At 40.0% G+C, this 15,841-nt stretch overlaps 1 protein-coding gene across 1 annotated transcript in view; it reads left to right on the top strand.

The window, feature by feature from the left end:
- Nucleotides 1-15,841, top strand: part of CABCOCO1 (ciliary associated calcium binding coiled-coil 1) — a 154,737-nt gene that overhangs the window by 63,774 nt on the left and 75,122 nt on the right. Inside the window, exon 5 of the mRNA XM_003755058.3 lies at nt 519-591. Coding sequence (XP_003755106.2) covers nt 519-591 — 73 coding nt within the window. The remainder of the gene's footprint in view (nt 1-518; nt 592-15,841) is intronic.

Genomic DNA, 15,841 nt, shown 5'->3' with positions numbered 1-15,841 from the left:
AAGTCACTAAATGGCCACTTCCCATGTAGACCATTAAGGGAATTTCTGTTCAGATCTGGATTAGATCAGATGGCCTGTGAGGACCCTTCCTACTCACAGATTCAGTGTAGTCCTCCAGTTCTGGGTCTTCAGGGCAAACCCAATAAAATTACAGGGTGGGGAGGGAGGTTGCCTACCACTGAGTAGTATTTGGGGGTTCTTTCAGACCCATCACTCTTAAAAAAACAGTACCTAATAATTCTTAAAATAATTCTAGTTTCTTAATTTTTCAGACAGAATTGTGACATGATTTTAAATGCTACATCACATTTCCAAACACCACATCATTTTAAAAACACTTAAAAGTCTTAGCCTTTATCGATAATTTTTTTTCTACAATGAGGGAATAGGGACATAACCATTAGTGTTGAACATCTTTCTCCTGGTCAGCTTGACAGACTGCTAATATAATCATTACCTGTGGATGTGTACTTGACAAACGAAATTGACTGCAGTTCCCCATTTATTTTGTATTTCAGCTTATTTCAACATTATAAGCTGTATGAATTTCTCTTCTTCTCTCCCAGGGATGAAATTGTGATAGGAACGGAGGTAAGTAATTTATCTGGATGGAACCAATTAAGCTGGATCTCTTAATGCATACTGATTAGCATCTGGGTTCTTTAAAGGCTTAGAGCAAATTCTTGTCATGATTACTCAAGTATTAATATAACCAACTAGTAGTTTGGGAAAAGAATAATGGTATCAGAGGAGCTCTGGATGGAGAAAGCCAGTTCTCTTTGGCAGCAAGCTTTGTGGATGGTATGCAGTTCAGTTGTTGGGGCAGTGTGAAAAAACAGATCAAGGATGTCTGCTGTCAGTCATCGAGCAAAAGCGGGAGAGGAGAGGGGACTAGAGCTGGATTTGGAATCAGAGGATGTGGAGTCAAATAGCAATTCCGGTCCTTCTGTGCCATCACATAATCTTGGGCATATTCCGGTATTTCTTAGGGCCTTTTGCCTCTCTTGAAAAATGGGGATTTGGGGTGAACTAGACAACACTCCATCTTTAAGTTCATCATCTTATATTCCAATTAAAGCCTTCAGACCTTTCCTCTGGCCCTGTCACTCCTTGAAAGTGTCTTTCATTCTCTCAAGATCCTTTTTGGTACCGATAGACCTCAGGGTCACTCCCCCTAAAAAGTTCTGCATTAAAAAGTAGACTCCTTTTATTTTCACATTTTTGTTTTCCTATCCAAATCTGATCAGTTTAAATTCAACTTCCTCCAGTAATGTGATTCAGTGGAAAAAGCTCTGATTGTAGAGGCCAAAAACCTGGGTTCAAATGCATATAATAACGGTATGACTTCAGAAAATCACTTAGTAGGGTCTTGGGCTTCTAGATTCAATTCTGGATGGGATCCCAGAGCATTCTCCTTTTGCATGTGAAGAAACTGAGGCACAGAGATGTTAAATGACTTGTTTAGAGTTATATGGCAAGTACATGATTGAATTGAAATTTGAATCCAGGTCTTCCTTACTCACTCAAAGTAATACAGTAGATAGAGTAGATAGGGAGGGGATAGGAAGAAATCCAGCCTAAGATACTTAGTAGCTGGGTAAGTCTTTTCACTCTATTTGCCTCAGTTTCTTCATCTCTAAAATGAACTGGAAAAGCAAACACCAAGAAAACCCCAAACAGAAGAGTCAAAAACAACTACAATAGCTGATCAACTTCCTTGCTCCAAATACAGTACACTATCCACATTGCTGGGCCACTGCTACCTCTGACTGCCCTCTCTGGGCATCAATATTCACCTTTGTAAAGCAAGGTTGCAGTGAAGGACCTCCAAGATCTCTTCTAGCTCTAAATCTAAATTATTTGTAAAAATGGAAGGGGAAGAGATGAGGGCAAAAGATCCATAAATAGGAATTCTTACTCTGGGATAAGATCATCTGAATGTGTAGAAAGAGATGGTGACTACAATGGAGAAGCCCACAAACCAAGCACTCAGTAAGAATATTCAGTATTTTAAAAACAAGATAAGATTTGTAAACCTCTTTTACAAATATTATCTCATCTTGTCCTCATAATAACCTTTGGAAATGGGGGTGGAGGGGCTAATATTTTCACTTATAGTTGAATCAGAGAGACATGTTAAGTTACTTGCCTAGGATCACACTGCTAGGAAGTGTGAGAGGCAGGATTTGAATTTGGGTTTTCCTGACTCTAGATGCAGCAAACCAATCCACTGTCCCACTGGCCTGCCTCTTAAGGGAGTGGAGAACCTGGAGGCCCATCAGTGATAGCAACACAGATATAGGTAGGATGGAGTTGGCTTTAAGGAGGAACAAGAGTGACTGAGAGATGGTGGGAGATGGTATGGAAGCCACTGTAATCTGCTGACCTTCTATTAAGAGCTATGAGTGCAAGAGCAGCCAGCCTTGGAGTGGCTACAACCAGTGAAATGTGCAGTCATGTCAGAGACCAGAAGAAATGGGAGCAGGACAAAGGCATGAGGGATGGAGGTTGATCAGCTAGAGAGGAGGAGAGGACAGAAAGGGAGAACACTGGAGGATAAGGACCAGGTGGGCTGAAGAAGGATGTGGTGAACGAGCATTGTCCAGGATAAAAGAATGAAATGGGCCCAAAGATCTTCATGCGAATGAGAAGTCTTGGCTGGGAGGTAGAGCTCAAGGTGTGGGGGTAGGGATGGGAGTGGGAGAAATAATCATGGGAATGAATTGTTTGTTTGACAGGAAATGTATCAACTATTATCATAATCATCGGCAAGTATATAATGAGTGTTTACTCTATACAGGGTGCTCTTCCTAGCTCTGAGGGACTATGGGAGGGAGAAAGAAGGAAGGGAAGCACAGATGCTGCTCTCAGAGAGTTAAAAATGAAGATGGGTTGTGGACTGGTGCATACCACTGGGTCTGCTCATCTTTCGTCCCCATCTCCCACTTCTGATCCTGTGCTGCCCAAGGTTTCCTTGGGGTTGGGACGGGAGACAGGATATCACTTTATCCTCCCTCCCCTTCCGCCAAGGAAAACTTCCTCCCTAGATATTAGCATCCTTGAGCCAAAGCACCTTGTGGCACTGGGAGCTGCACAAATTGATCTTTAATGTCAACTTCATCTGTAACATTCTATGAATAAACTCATTCCTCTTCTGATCTGTCTCTCTCTGAACCTCTATAGGCACTTAGAGCTGTCCCCTAATCATTTTGATTCTGGGTGGTCTTATGCCGATCTCTCTAAGGGTGGATAGGGTTTGGAGATGAGGCAAACGTTAGGTCTTGCCTACTCTAAGTCCAGCCATCCATTCACTTAGATCAAAGGCACAAACTATCTTTCTGTTATTTTTCCCCCTTAGATCCCCCCCCTCAAAGGGTCAAACATGCTGCCCACAGGCCACATGCAGCCTTCAACTCTTAAATGCTTCCTGAACCAAATTAAAATGAAATTAGGAAACATCTAATAAAATAATTAAAAACACAGATAATATTATATTTTAAAACTGCCAATCTGCAGCTTCCAGAGATAGCTATATGTGCAGGTTAATGACCCCATTTGTATTTGACTTTGACACCCGTGAACTACCCCTTGGTGCTGGGCAGAGTCCATTGAACTTGTGATTCCACTTAATCAGTCATTTAGTTCACGTGCCATTATTGTCCTGTTCTGTCCTCCCGCAGTATTGCAACCAACGGGATGATCTCATTCACCTTCCACCTTCCCAGAAACAAGAACAAGATGCTGAGACAGATTTCCTGGCAGGGGGGTTACGGATATGGTCAGGATTCCCAGGGACAATACAAGATGTTCAGATATGTCCCCAACTCCTCAATGAAAATGGAGGAGCTCAGAAAGCAAAATGGTTGACCTTGGGCTTGATTTCAAGGGTGATTTTCAACCAGAGAGAGCTGTCCAAGGTTAGAATGGGCTACGTTGGGAAGGCAGTAAGTTCATGTCATTTAATTCAGGTAAATTGATTTTCTATCTGAGAAATGGGATGGATCTTTGGTCTCAGGAGTCTCTCACAATTGCGATATTCTGTGACTCACGTCTCAGGGATAGGAACAAGGACTAGGCACACAATCCTCCCTTCAGTGGCTATGACCTCCTCATTTACAGATTTTTAATTTAAATACACTTAAATAATGACAGTCGGGGACAATTGTTCCCCACTTTTAGTTGATATGTTCTTATTTTGAGTTTATAAAGGGCTTCCCTTGTACACCCTCCACCTTAGCAATTATTAAAATTTAATCCAATTTAATATTTAATAATTATTAAATAACTTTTAGATATCAGAAACTGCACTGGGGCACACAAAGGCAAAAAATAGAAATATTCCCTACCCTCAAGAAACTTGCATTCTCTTAAGGTAGGATCAATGTATACATAGAAATACAAATAATATGCAAAATAATAAAAAATAAAAGGTCTAAAGAAAAACTGGAGGGAAAAGCTTCTTATAGGACGAACCACTTTAACCAAGTCATAAAAGGTTATAGGGGTTTTAAGAGGCTGAAGTGAGAAGAGAGAGCATTCTCTACATGGAGTCCAGCCTAGAATAATAAAAATACCTAGCAATTACATCCTGTTTTAAGCTTTGCAAAGAACTTTACTTAGGGAATCTCATTTGATATTTATAACAACCCTACAAAATAGATGCTATTATTGTCCCCACATTCCAGGTGGGGAAACTGAGTCTGAGAAAAAAAATAAATGATGATCTAGGGGCATCTTAATATCTGTCTGACTCTAAACCCAACACCTTCTATTTATTCAAAGATATGAAGACAGTGGATGATGTGTGGTGTCTGGGGACCAGTGAATAGCTTGGTTTGGCTAGTAAAGCATGGGGCTGGGCAGGGACAGGGCAGAGGAATAGAATAACATGGACATCTTTCAGTGGTTTAGAGGGGGACAGTGGGGAGTGAGGAAAGGAGAGTTGTATCTCCTACCAGAGACTTGGGTTAAAATTCTGATCCTGTTCCCTACTGAATGACTTTGGATAAATCACTTCCCTCTGGGAATCTTCCCTGACCTCAAAAATGACCTAGATGACCACCTTTGAAGCTCTAAATCTACAATCCACAAACTATCTCTTCTCTAGAGCCGTTGCTAAGAAATTTTCCCTTTTCATTTTCTTTTAAGTCAGGCACCCTGTAGCTTCTACCAGCAGTTGCCTGTGGAGGGGAAAGGCTGCATTTAAAAAATCTGCTTCAAAATTACAATGTATTTCCTTGCAGCCTCATAGATATTCACCATGTTGACGGTGATTTTTCTCACATCTGCTTAACTGAAATGATGGCAGCATCAGTGCTGGTCTCCACAGAAGTTTGGTATTATGAAGATCAAGCTTAATTGCATAAAAATAATACCTGACATTTGATAGATTGACTATTGTACATTAGCACAATTGAACCCCATAATGACTCTGGGAATTTCGTGTGGGTGCAATGAGTGTTACTATCCCCATTTTGTACAACAGAAATCTGAGGTTCAGCAAGATAAGGAGATTGACCCACCGGCACACAACTAGTATCTAATAAAGAGCTTCCACATGGGTCTTCCTGTACCAAACTACCTTTCAAATGCTTTTCCTCCTCTCTTCTTCTTCCTTCTCTCTCTTTTTCTCCCTTCTTTGCTCCTCTCCCTCTCTCTTCTTGCCTTCATTGATGTGAAAGCAACAAAAGTGATTTATAAAGGTAACCTTCGGAGATTTCTGGATCTCACTTTTCTCATCTGAGAAGAGGACAAAATGGCCTCAAAATGGCCTCCCTTATGCATCTGAATCTATAATCCCAGGATGACCTACTACTCCAGATAAAATAGAAGCCAGTAGAGGCAGTTAAATGGCGCCATAGATCAAGCTCCTGGCCTGGAGTGAGAAAGCCCTGAATTCAAACCCAATCTTAGACACTGACTGGACAAGTCACTCAGTACAGTTTGCTTCTGTTTTCTCATCTGTAAAATGAACTGGAGAAGGAAAGGGCAAATTCCAAATAGTTTACGAAGAGTAAGCCATGACTCAAATGCAACAGCTACACTTCCTCCATGCTGATCAGAGCTATAAAAGTAACTCTTAAAATGAGGGAGATGGGGTGGGGATGGTCCTTAGCAAGTGCCTACTTCTCTGAAATTTCGGGGATTTAGCTAAAAAGGATACTGTAGGAAAGTACAATGTTCTATAGCATCTCAGTAGACCAAATGGAGGGAAACAGACTATACAAGATGAGAGGAAAGGGGATTCATTTGGGATCAAATGATTCCACAGACTCATAGCTGAGAGGGAGAGCTAATATATTAAATGACAGTCAGGAAACAAACAGAATCTAACAGCCTACAACTCTGTATTTAATCTAGTAAGATGAAATTTATTTAGAGAAAAAATGCAAAGCTGCTCATTTGGGTTCAAAAAATCAATTGCAAATGTGTAGAATGGGAGAAGTATGGATAGGTAACAATGAACAAAGATTGAAGGCTTACTGCACTCCTGGCTTCCTTTGAAGCTACAGTATGGCATGGCAGCTGAAAGACATTCCAAAAATGAACACTCTGTCCCTCTTCCCTCTTCATCTTACTCTCATCCCTTCCAACAATGATTCTATGCTCTTAGGATCCAGTGATTCTTCACGCTTTCAGGAGCCTAGCTTGGGTGTGGGGAACTCTCAAATCCATCTCTTGCAAAATCCTAAAATTTGATGAATTTGACAAATTTCTTACTGTTGATTCAAGATTCAAACCAGACCAATAGAACAAATCTCTAATCAAAAAATATTCAGAAATATTGCCTTGTAAATTTTAATGGAGGACAGAGATAAACGAGATCTGTATCATTTCTCCCTGTGTGTCTGTCTTGCATGTGTTTTGCAAGTGTTTCTTTGACTATTTTACTTGAAACTTGAGTTTTCCAAGAAATTTTTGCTAAGATCAAAGAGACAATTTTTCAGGGAGTGTCTTTCATTATTCATGGCCTGGGATTTGCATAGTCCAGTGATCTAACCAATAGATCAGGTTCCCAGAGAAAAGGGGTTTTTTATGGTTCATATGGAGTCAACAGAGCCACAGATGCTTTGAAGGAAGGCAGCATAGAAATTGGGTTGGGCAGCAGAATTAGAAGAGCAGAGACTGGACTAGAAAGATGGTGTCCATCTGAGTGGAAGAAAAATATCTTCATTGTCCTTTTCTGTCAGAGAAGAAGGAATCTAAGACTTGTAGTCATCATGAGATGCGTTCTGCCATTAAGCATGAGAAGTCTATAACATATTTAAGGAACAATGAAAAATAGCCAAAATAAATGATATCACAGAGAAATGAGTGGTTAAAAGGATGGCCAAATATAGAGTCAACATTTTAGCCCGTGACAGCCTCATGGCATCAAGAGAAAGTGACCAACATTTTGGGTGCCCTTCTTCCCAGGGATTATACAGGATGAGCAGGTTGGATGGATTACTGTCTGCATTACTGGGAGGACTTCTCTATCTAGAGGATAAATGAGCCATTAAAGTATTTAAATCAGGGAGATGAGATATGAAGTATGCAGCTTTTTCTTCAAAGCTCCAAGGAGCTCAGCCATGACTCCTGAACATGGTATAAGCCCCTTCTGGCCCCTTGTAATGTTTCCATCCCACCCTGGAGCATCTCAGCAACAAGGATTCTTAGAACCACTCCTGAGCAATGTGCTCTGAGCACAACAGTAATAGGGGTCCATAGTACTGCCTCAAAGTCTCTAAAGTTTGATCCTCTGATCTCCAGTGAGATTTCCACCGAAGGAGTTTGCTTGTTATATGGGCTTCCCACCATGCAGAAGAATATTGACTATCAAGTTAAAGGGATTGAGTTTCAAGGTTAGATCAGTCACTTGCGACCTGGACTTTAGTTTCTTCACCTGTAAAATAAGTAAGTTGGACTAGATGATCTTTGAGTACTTGTCTAACTATAATGCCATCACACTGCTACTCAACAAACTCCAGTGCCTGCTCTTACCTTTAGGATCAAATAAAAAATCATCTGTTTGGCTTTTTTTCAGAACTGGTCCCTTCCTACTTTGTGGTTTTCTCTTTTTTAATTAAAGCTTTTTGTTTCCAAAATATGTACAGGTTAATTTTCAACATTCACCCTTACAATCTTATGTTCTAAATGATTTCCTTCCTTTTCCCCATCCTCTCCCCTAGATTGCAAGTAATCCATTCTATTACACATGTTACTTGATGCACAAGAAAAATCAGATCGAAAAAATGAGAAAAAAAAAACAAAATGCAAGAAAACAATAATAAAAAAGTGAAAATACTATGCTGTGATCCACACTCTGTTCCTACAGTCCTTTTTCTGGATGTGGATGGCTCTCTTCATCACAAAACCATTGGAACTAGCCTGAATCATCTCACTGTTGAAGAGAGCCACTTCCATTGTTGTTGCTGTGTACAATGATCTCCTGGTCCTGCTCATTTCACTTAGCATCGGTTCATATAAGTCTCTCCCGACTTCTCTGAAATCCTCCTGCTGATCTTGCAATTTTCTTACACCTGAGACCTCATCACGTTCTCTGTGAGCCAGTGGTGCTGCTCTGACCATTCCTGGCAAATGATACTGCTCTCCCCACTCTGGGCTCTTTCTCTCACGGTCCTGAATGTCCAACATACTCCTACCACACCTCCTGACCTTGGCTTCCATCAAGATAATCTCCCCTTCTATAAAAAGCTTTTTCAGGCCCCTCTTCTGCCACTGCTAGATCTTTTCCCTCTGAGATTCCCTCCCATTTACACTGTATCTTCTTGTATAGAATTAGAAAATAGGATCCTTGAGGACAGGGATCATGTTTTGACTTCCTTTAATCCCTGAAATTCCCTCCCATTTACACTGTATCTTCTTGTATAGAATTAGAAAATAGGATCCTTGAGGACAGGGATCATGTTTTGACTTCCTTTAATCCCTGAAATTCCCTCCCTTTACATTGTATCTCCTTGTATAGAATTAGAACATAAGTTCCTAGAGGACAAGATTCATGTTTTTGGCTTTCTTCATATTCCCAAGACTTAGTCCAGAACCTGAAACTGAAAGTTTGCTGATTGACAGAACACAAACTTAGGTTTTTTTGAGAGCAAAGATCATGTATTTTCTGCCCCACCTGGGTCTCCATGCCTTTGTGAGGACCAAAGTAACCCCTTGAAATCCTTAGACATTTGAATGTTAACATCAAGGACTCTGCGCCTAAAGGACCTGACAGGAACCCCCAAAAGAGTCAGAGCAGACAGAATGTAATGGGATACTACTGGACAGCCTCTATCGAGGAAGCTCACATGGTTTCTATGAATTACAACATGTAGATCATATCATTTCTTCTCCCTACCATGTTTATTTTAATTTGATAAAATGATAACCTAAGGAAATCTCGGAACATTTGTATAATCCACATTGTCCTTATGTTATCACACCCCTCCTTGTTTGTATCTGGATAAAAAAAAAATTAAAATGATAAAGTCGGAAAGTAGCAGCTTTTAGTAAAAAGAATTCCAGATTCATAAAACTAAAGATAGAAGTTCAAATCCAGCCTCTTCCATTTATTAATCATGATGCTTTGAGCAAATTACTTCAATTTCTCTTGGCCTCAGTTTCCCCATCTATAAAAGAGGGGAATGTGGGATTAGCTAATTTATAATTTTCCTTTCAGCTTTAATAAAGGCAGCTCAGTGGTACAATAGCTAGAGCTCTAAGATTGGACTCAAGAAGAAAATCATTTAATGTCTGCCTCAGTTTCCTCAACTGTAAAATTGAGGTGATATAGCATCTACCTCCCGTGGTTACCATGAGGAATACAGCAAATGGAATTACATTTGCTTTGCCAGTCTTTGTTACTCAGTAGTTTGTTCTTCCTATTCTATACATGGTCTGTTAGTAGCTGCAGTTTTCCAAGACTGTCTCAAAGGTCATTACTCATCCCTCTACAGGGTTTAAGGCCTCAATATCTCTTCAAAGAGGAACATGGGTCCAATCTGTCGTGATTTGAATAAGGGTGAAGAAGGTCTCTGTCAGTGACAAAACTCTGAGAGTGCACTATAGCTTCCTAGAGAAGGCATCGGGCATTTTTTCCTCAAAGGATCAAGCTGTGGCTCTCTAAGAATTGCCAACCCAGCTCAATTAATTTTCAATTCCTTCCCATGAGTGTTAATGAAACTCTTCATAGGAATTTGCCAACAGAACTAGAGTTTTCTAAATTTCTTTTGGCCTGGACAAAATGTGTCTTGGCACAGTACACCTAATAAATCACACACAGAGATTTATTCTTGAAAACTGAGGTATCCATTTATCAGATGCAGTGTTAAAATATAGACTCATTTTTGCCTGTTTGGTTTGAATTGAAATTTTTCCTGTCTATGAGGAAAGTTCTTCATAGGAAAATTTAGGTCTAATACAAATCCTAATTATAAACATTCACATACACATATACATATATAATGTGTGCATATACATACATATGTGTGTATATGTATGTATATATATGTATATGTGTATATATATATATATATATATATATATATATATATATATATTCAATCAAGAGCCATCCCAAGGAACCTGTGGGGACAAAACTCTCAGAGTTTTGTCACTGACAGAGACCTTCTTCACCCTTATTCAAATCACGACAGATTGGATCCATGTTCCTCTTTGAAGAGATATTGAGGCCTTAAACCCTATAGAGGATAACCTTTGAGACAGCCTTGGAAAACTGCAGCTACTAACAGACCATGTATAGAACAGGAAGAACAAACTACTGAGTAACAAAGACTGGCAAAGCAAATGTAATTCCATTTGCTGTATTCCTCATGGTAACCATGGGAGGTAGATACTATATCACCTCAATTTTACAGTTGAGGAAACTGAGGCAGACAGATTAAATAATTTTCTTCTTGAGTCCAAACTCAGAGCTCTAGCTATTGTACCACTGAGCTGCCTTTATTAAAGATAAAGTGGTGACCCGCCATCTAAGTCTTTGGAGGATGATGACCATCTTGCTTGCTTTCAGGCCCAGAAATGAAAGACTGATGAATGAATGAATCAGTGAATGAAAGAAAAACTTGAACATAAGGTAGCAAATATTGTTCTTCCTCTTGTTCCATAATAGCAACAGGAGAGAAAAGCCCTATGTCAACTAAAACAAGAGATCATTTCCAGACTGGGTCCCTTTGTCTTCAATTCCTCTGTGAGTAGAATAGTATGCTCTATCTCCAGACTCACTGAGGCTGGTGGATGAGGAACTCCCCCTGCACACACACCCTAACATATCATTCTATGGAAAGCATGGACTCAAAGGACTTTGAGACCTTGGACTTGTTCAAAATTGGAGTAGTCCTTGGAAATTCAAAAGATATGAAGATCCTGGGTCCAGGAGTGAAGTTGATTGGTGATTTCATTGAAGAAAATGGTCACCTACAAAAGGATTTGGATGGTGTAGGGTGGAGGCCAAATGCAAAAGTTCTATTTAGAATTCCTATAAATAACTTGATGCTTTGATTAGATTTTAGGATCGGCCTCCTTGCAGATTTCAATAGCAATTATAAGCATTTACAATCGACTCCAGTTTTGTTCATGTAAGTTGTGTCTTTTACATTTAGCCTTTCTCATGTGTGTAACATTAAACTGCTAATGCCATACCTGACTTGTAATGTCTATTGACATAATTTCTACACTGGGGCAAAACCCTACATGTAGAAGGCATTGCTTCAAGGCAGATTCTCCTTGGCATACCAAGGTTGACATTGATTAAGCCATATAATGTGAGATCAGAATCCACCTTCCTCATAGGAGTCCAGACATCTCAGGATTAATCCCAGTACAAACTGTGTGACTGGATTCAGAACAGTCTTCATCCCTTGTGGCTCAGCAGTTTTCCCTCAAGATTAGACACTCGTAAATGAGAATTAAAGATATTATGCCTTTCTGGACTCCTTGCTTGAGTTTGGGAGTCTTCAGTCAAACCTAAAATCAAAATGTCCTACAAGGATAACCAAAGATAGGGCTCTAGCAAAAGGTATCAGAGACCTGTAAACTTTCAGGGGTTAAGGGTCGATCAAAAGCTGTTAGGAGCCCTAGAGCCTCAAGTTCTAGGATCTAGGAGAATTTTTTAAAATCAATATTTTTATATTCTCTTCATTCCTCCCTTTAAAAGATTTTATTTTTCCCACCGATATCCAAAATACTCAGTATTAGAATAGGTCGAGTATTGGACTCAGAAAGGAAATTCTCAGTTTTAAACCTTCCTTAGACATTTACTAGCTGCGTGATCCTGGCAAGTGATGTGATTCTCTGGATCTCAAGTTCCTTATCTGTAAAATGGAGCTGAAAATGAGTTAATATCCCCAAAGTGCAAATTATGAATTTTATTGGTTCACTTTCAATCCATCCAGCAAAAGTCATATGTCTTGTGATGCTTCCATAGGGGAGAGAAAAGGCAAAAATAAAGGAGAAATAGAGTCTTCAGGCACCTGACAATTTCCAGGTGGAATCGCTCTTCTTTCCCTATTATTTTCCTGTCAGTTTCTAGATCCTCTCTAGTAGTTTAGTGATAGAAGAGATATGACCTTGTATTACCTCAAGGAAGTAATATTTGTAAAACACTTAGCACAGTGCCTGGCACACAATAGGTGCTTAATAGATGCTTCTTCTCTTTCCCCTAATTCTCTATCCTTTCATACATATCCCAAATTTCAAATTTACTCATGAAGACCTATGATCAGTGATTTCAGAGATTCTATTTGGATTTAGGCAATCAGTGAAGACTTAAAGAAACTCTATCCTGTTTCTTAATTAGTCAACTAAACAGATTTATTAGGCATCTCCTTTGTGACAACACCAGCTTATGGGAACATAGTTAGGTACCAACTAATGTGGATGAGGCATTTCCCTGAAGCAGTCCCATCATTTGAATTCACACAGAGGATTTCCACTGGACTAGACCCAATTATCATATTTTACATAATTATGACTTCATATAGTGCAAATTTGAATACATGTAATCACTTTCTGGCATGCATTATTCACACTAATTGGGACCAAGCTGTATAAAGGGGAAAAGTGGGAAAACTCTCTCCACTCAAGGAGCTTACAGTCTAGCAAGACAGGGTCTTTTGGGACACCTTATTTAACAATGGGCAATATATAAACAAAGTAAATATAATATTTCTCCATTGTAATACACTGTTCCCCTCAAAAAAAACCTATCCAACATAGGGACTTCATTTTAGTTTTATTCTGTACACACAGATATCCTATTAAGCAGCGTGAATGTAGCAAACAATAAGCATTTACTAAGTGCATTCTGCTTGTAGGGTCTGTGTTGAGCATACAGAGACAAAAACGAAGCTATCCTTGCCGTCAGTGAGCTTACATTCTATCAAGGCCAGAATCATGTGAATAAATACGTATATATTCAAAATAAATCTTGGTGGGGGAGGGTACTATGGGCAAGGGAAATAGGGAAGGAGCTTACTTGGGCAGAGATTTGAAGGATACAAGAGAATTGAAGAAAAAGAAGTCTAGAGAAAGTACTTTCTAGGCATGGGAGTGCAGCCACTGAAAAAGAACTGAGATTGGAAAGAAGAAATAGTAAGTCAGGTTGACCCCAGCCATGGAGCATATATGGTAAAGGGAGTAGCATAAGGTAAGAATGGTAGGTAAGGGTTGGGCTTTTAAAAGCCAAACAGCAGAACCTATATTTGATCTTTAAGTGAAAGAAGCTATTGGAGCAAAACCCAAGCACATCACATGGACATTTCTGCACACCCGCACGTATAGGATTGAGGGACTGCCACCACAAAGCCAACAGTCATCTGGCAGGCTCAGAGGCAAGAGCAGAGCTAATTCCCACCCAGAAACATGATTTGCCCTATAAAGGCAATGCTGACGCCTATCAGTGTGAAGCAAAAAGCAGAAATGAAGGTCCAAGACTCCCAATTTAGAGGAAGACCCCCTAGAGGGGTGGACTCCACCACAGTGGCTTCAGGTCGGGAACAAGCACTTCCCCAAAGAAAGCCAGCCCTGTACACCATACAGCTCTACCATTTTCTTTCTCTTAACCTTTTTCTTAATTTGATAAAATGGCACCCAGCAAATCTCAGGATGGTTTGATGATTCCATACCTTCGTCACCATCTCCCCACCCCATCAAAACTCACACTCTTTGTGTTTGGATGGCAAAACAATCTGATGTGATGAAATCTGGTTAGAAAGTTTGTTCACTGCAAAGAAATGATGGCTGGGGAAAGAGCCACTCTTGGGTCTCTGGTTTATTCAGAAGTTTACCTCTCTAACCGCACGTTTCCTCTAGCAAGCTCCCACTGGGATCCGATGATGATACACACGATGTATTTTAAATTAAGTTGAAATGCAGTGACACATGGATGCTTAAGCAGTGTGTACTTTGCCTAGCAACATATTTTGGCAAGCTGTCATAGACAGCTACAGTCATCCCTAAGTCCGGCAAAAACTACAAAATCCCCAGTGTACCCAAATCAGCAAGATTCAACCAGATAGAATTGTTCATTTTCTGAGCATTTATCCCCAGAGCAAAAACAAAATAAAAGAAAGGACCATTTTCTTTTCTCTCTCATTTCGAATGCCATTCAGATTATAGGGGTTAATGACAAAGTATTCATTCTTTGGGTTTCTTTGGAGAAAAAAAAATTATCATATAGATAAATGGATCTTATTTTCCTTCTTAAAACTGTAAAGCTACAGTGTCATTGAATAAGCAAAATATGAGCCTTATGTCAATACTCACCCCTTTAGAGGAAAAAGAAAAAAAAATCACATCGGGATGTCTGATCACATTTTGGAAAAGAACAAGGCACTGGAGTGAAGCTAAAACGATAGCTTTCTTCCCTTTAGTTTACCCTTGAGCTTTGTACTTATCAAAAGAACGGAAACTTAGCCAACATGGGTTTTTTTTATTATTATTCTAAAATCTCAAAAAAGACTCCATAAATGTTGGATTACCCTATTAGTAAACTGCTGGAAGAAAAATTACAAAGAGGGAATTGATAGTTTGACTTGTTCACTCTGGGTGTTACCAGGGAAAATACAGCCTAAATTGCTCTGTTAAAATAATGCTGTCTGTGCCCCATGCCCCATGCAACTCACTAACCTTAGGATCTGTCATTTAAAGAAAGTGGGAGATGGCTTAGTAATTTATCACACCTTGCTCTGGTCTTTCTTCCCCAAAGTAAAGGAAAAATAATGGTCCTCCAAAGGCATAAATCTTGTCAGAGAAGGGCAAAAACATCTCTTCCCAAGAAAACAGCTGAGAAAATGGCAGAAGGAGTAGTTTCAAGGACACTGACCTTCCTCTTCACCCCCACATTGCTTCTCAGACTCTTTTCATCAATGGGCCTCAGGACTAATGACCAACCCTCATCCATGTGGGTCGCCATCTTCCTTTCTCTTCATTCAGCCCTCGGAATTCATAGATGGGCTGCCCACTCATGAACTTGATTCTAAGTCAGCATAGGATCATCCAGGGCAGGGAAATCAGTCAAGCCGAAGTAAAAAAGAGAGATATTGGGCAAGTCAAATCACCACCACCATTCCTCTCCAAACCCCAGTGAATATATCGCAGGGCCTTGACCCTCCCTAGTGGGCAGGTAGGCCCCAAATCCCCAGAAATAGGAACATCTCCCAGAGGACCAGTCTTGCTTCTAATCTAGCCTTCACTATCACTCAGGCAAGCGTCCCTTGTGCAGATGTGACTTAGCAACTGCATTTGTAGGTGGGACATCCCCCACCTTATCAGCAACCACCAGTACTGCGAAAAATCTCCCCACTAGTCTTTGGCACTGCTAACTGGTCTAGCA

Source organism: Sarcophilus harrisii, chromosome 2, assembly GCF_902635505.1.
Source record: "Sarcophilus harrisii chromosome 2, mSarHar1.11, whole genome shotgun sequence".
Classification (NCBI taxonomy): domain Eukaryota; kingdom Metazoa; phylum Chordata; class Mammalia; order Dasyuromorphia; family Dasyuridae; genus Sarcophilus; species Sarcophilus harrisii.
Note: the sequence above shows the minus strand (reverse complement) of the source record. Positions and strands in the feature narration are given on the sequence as shown.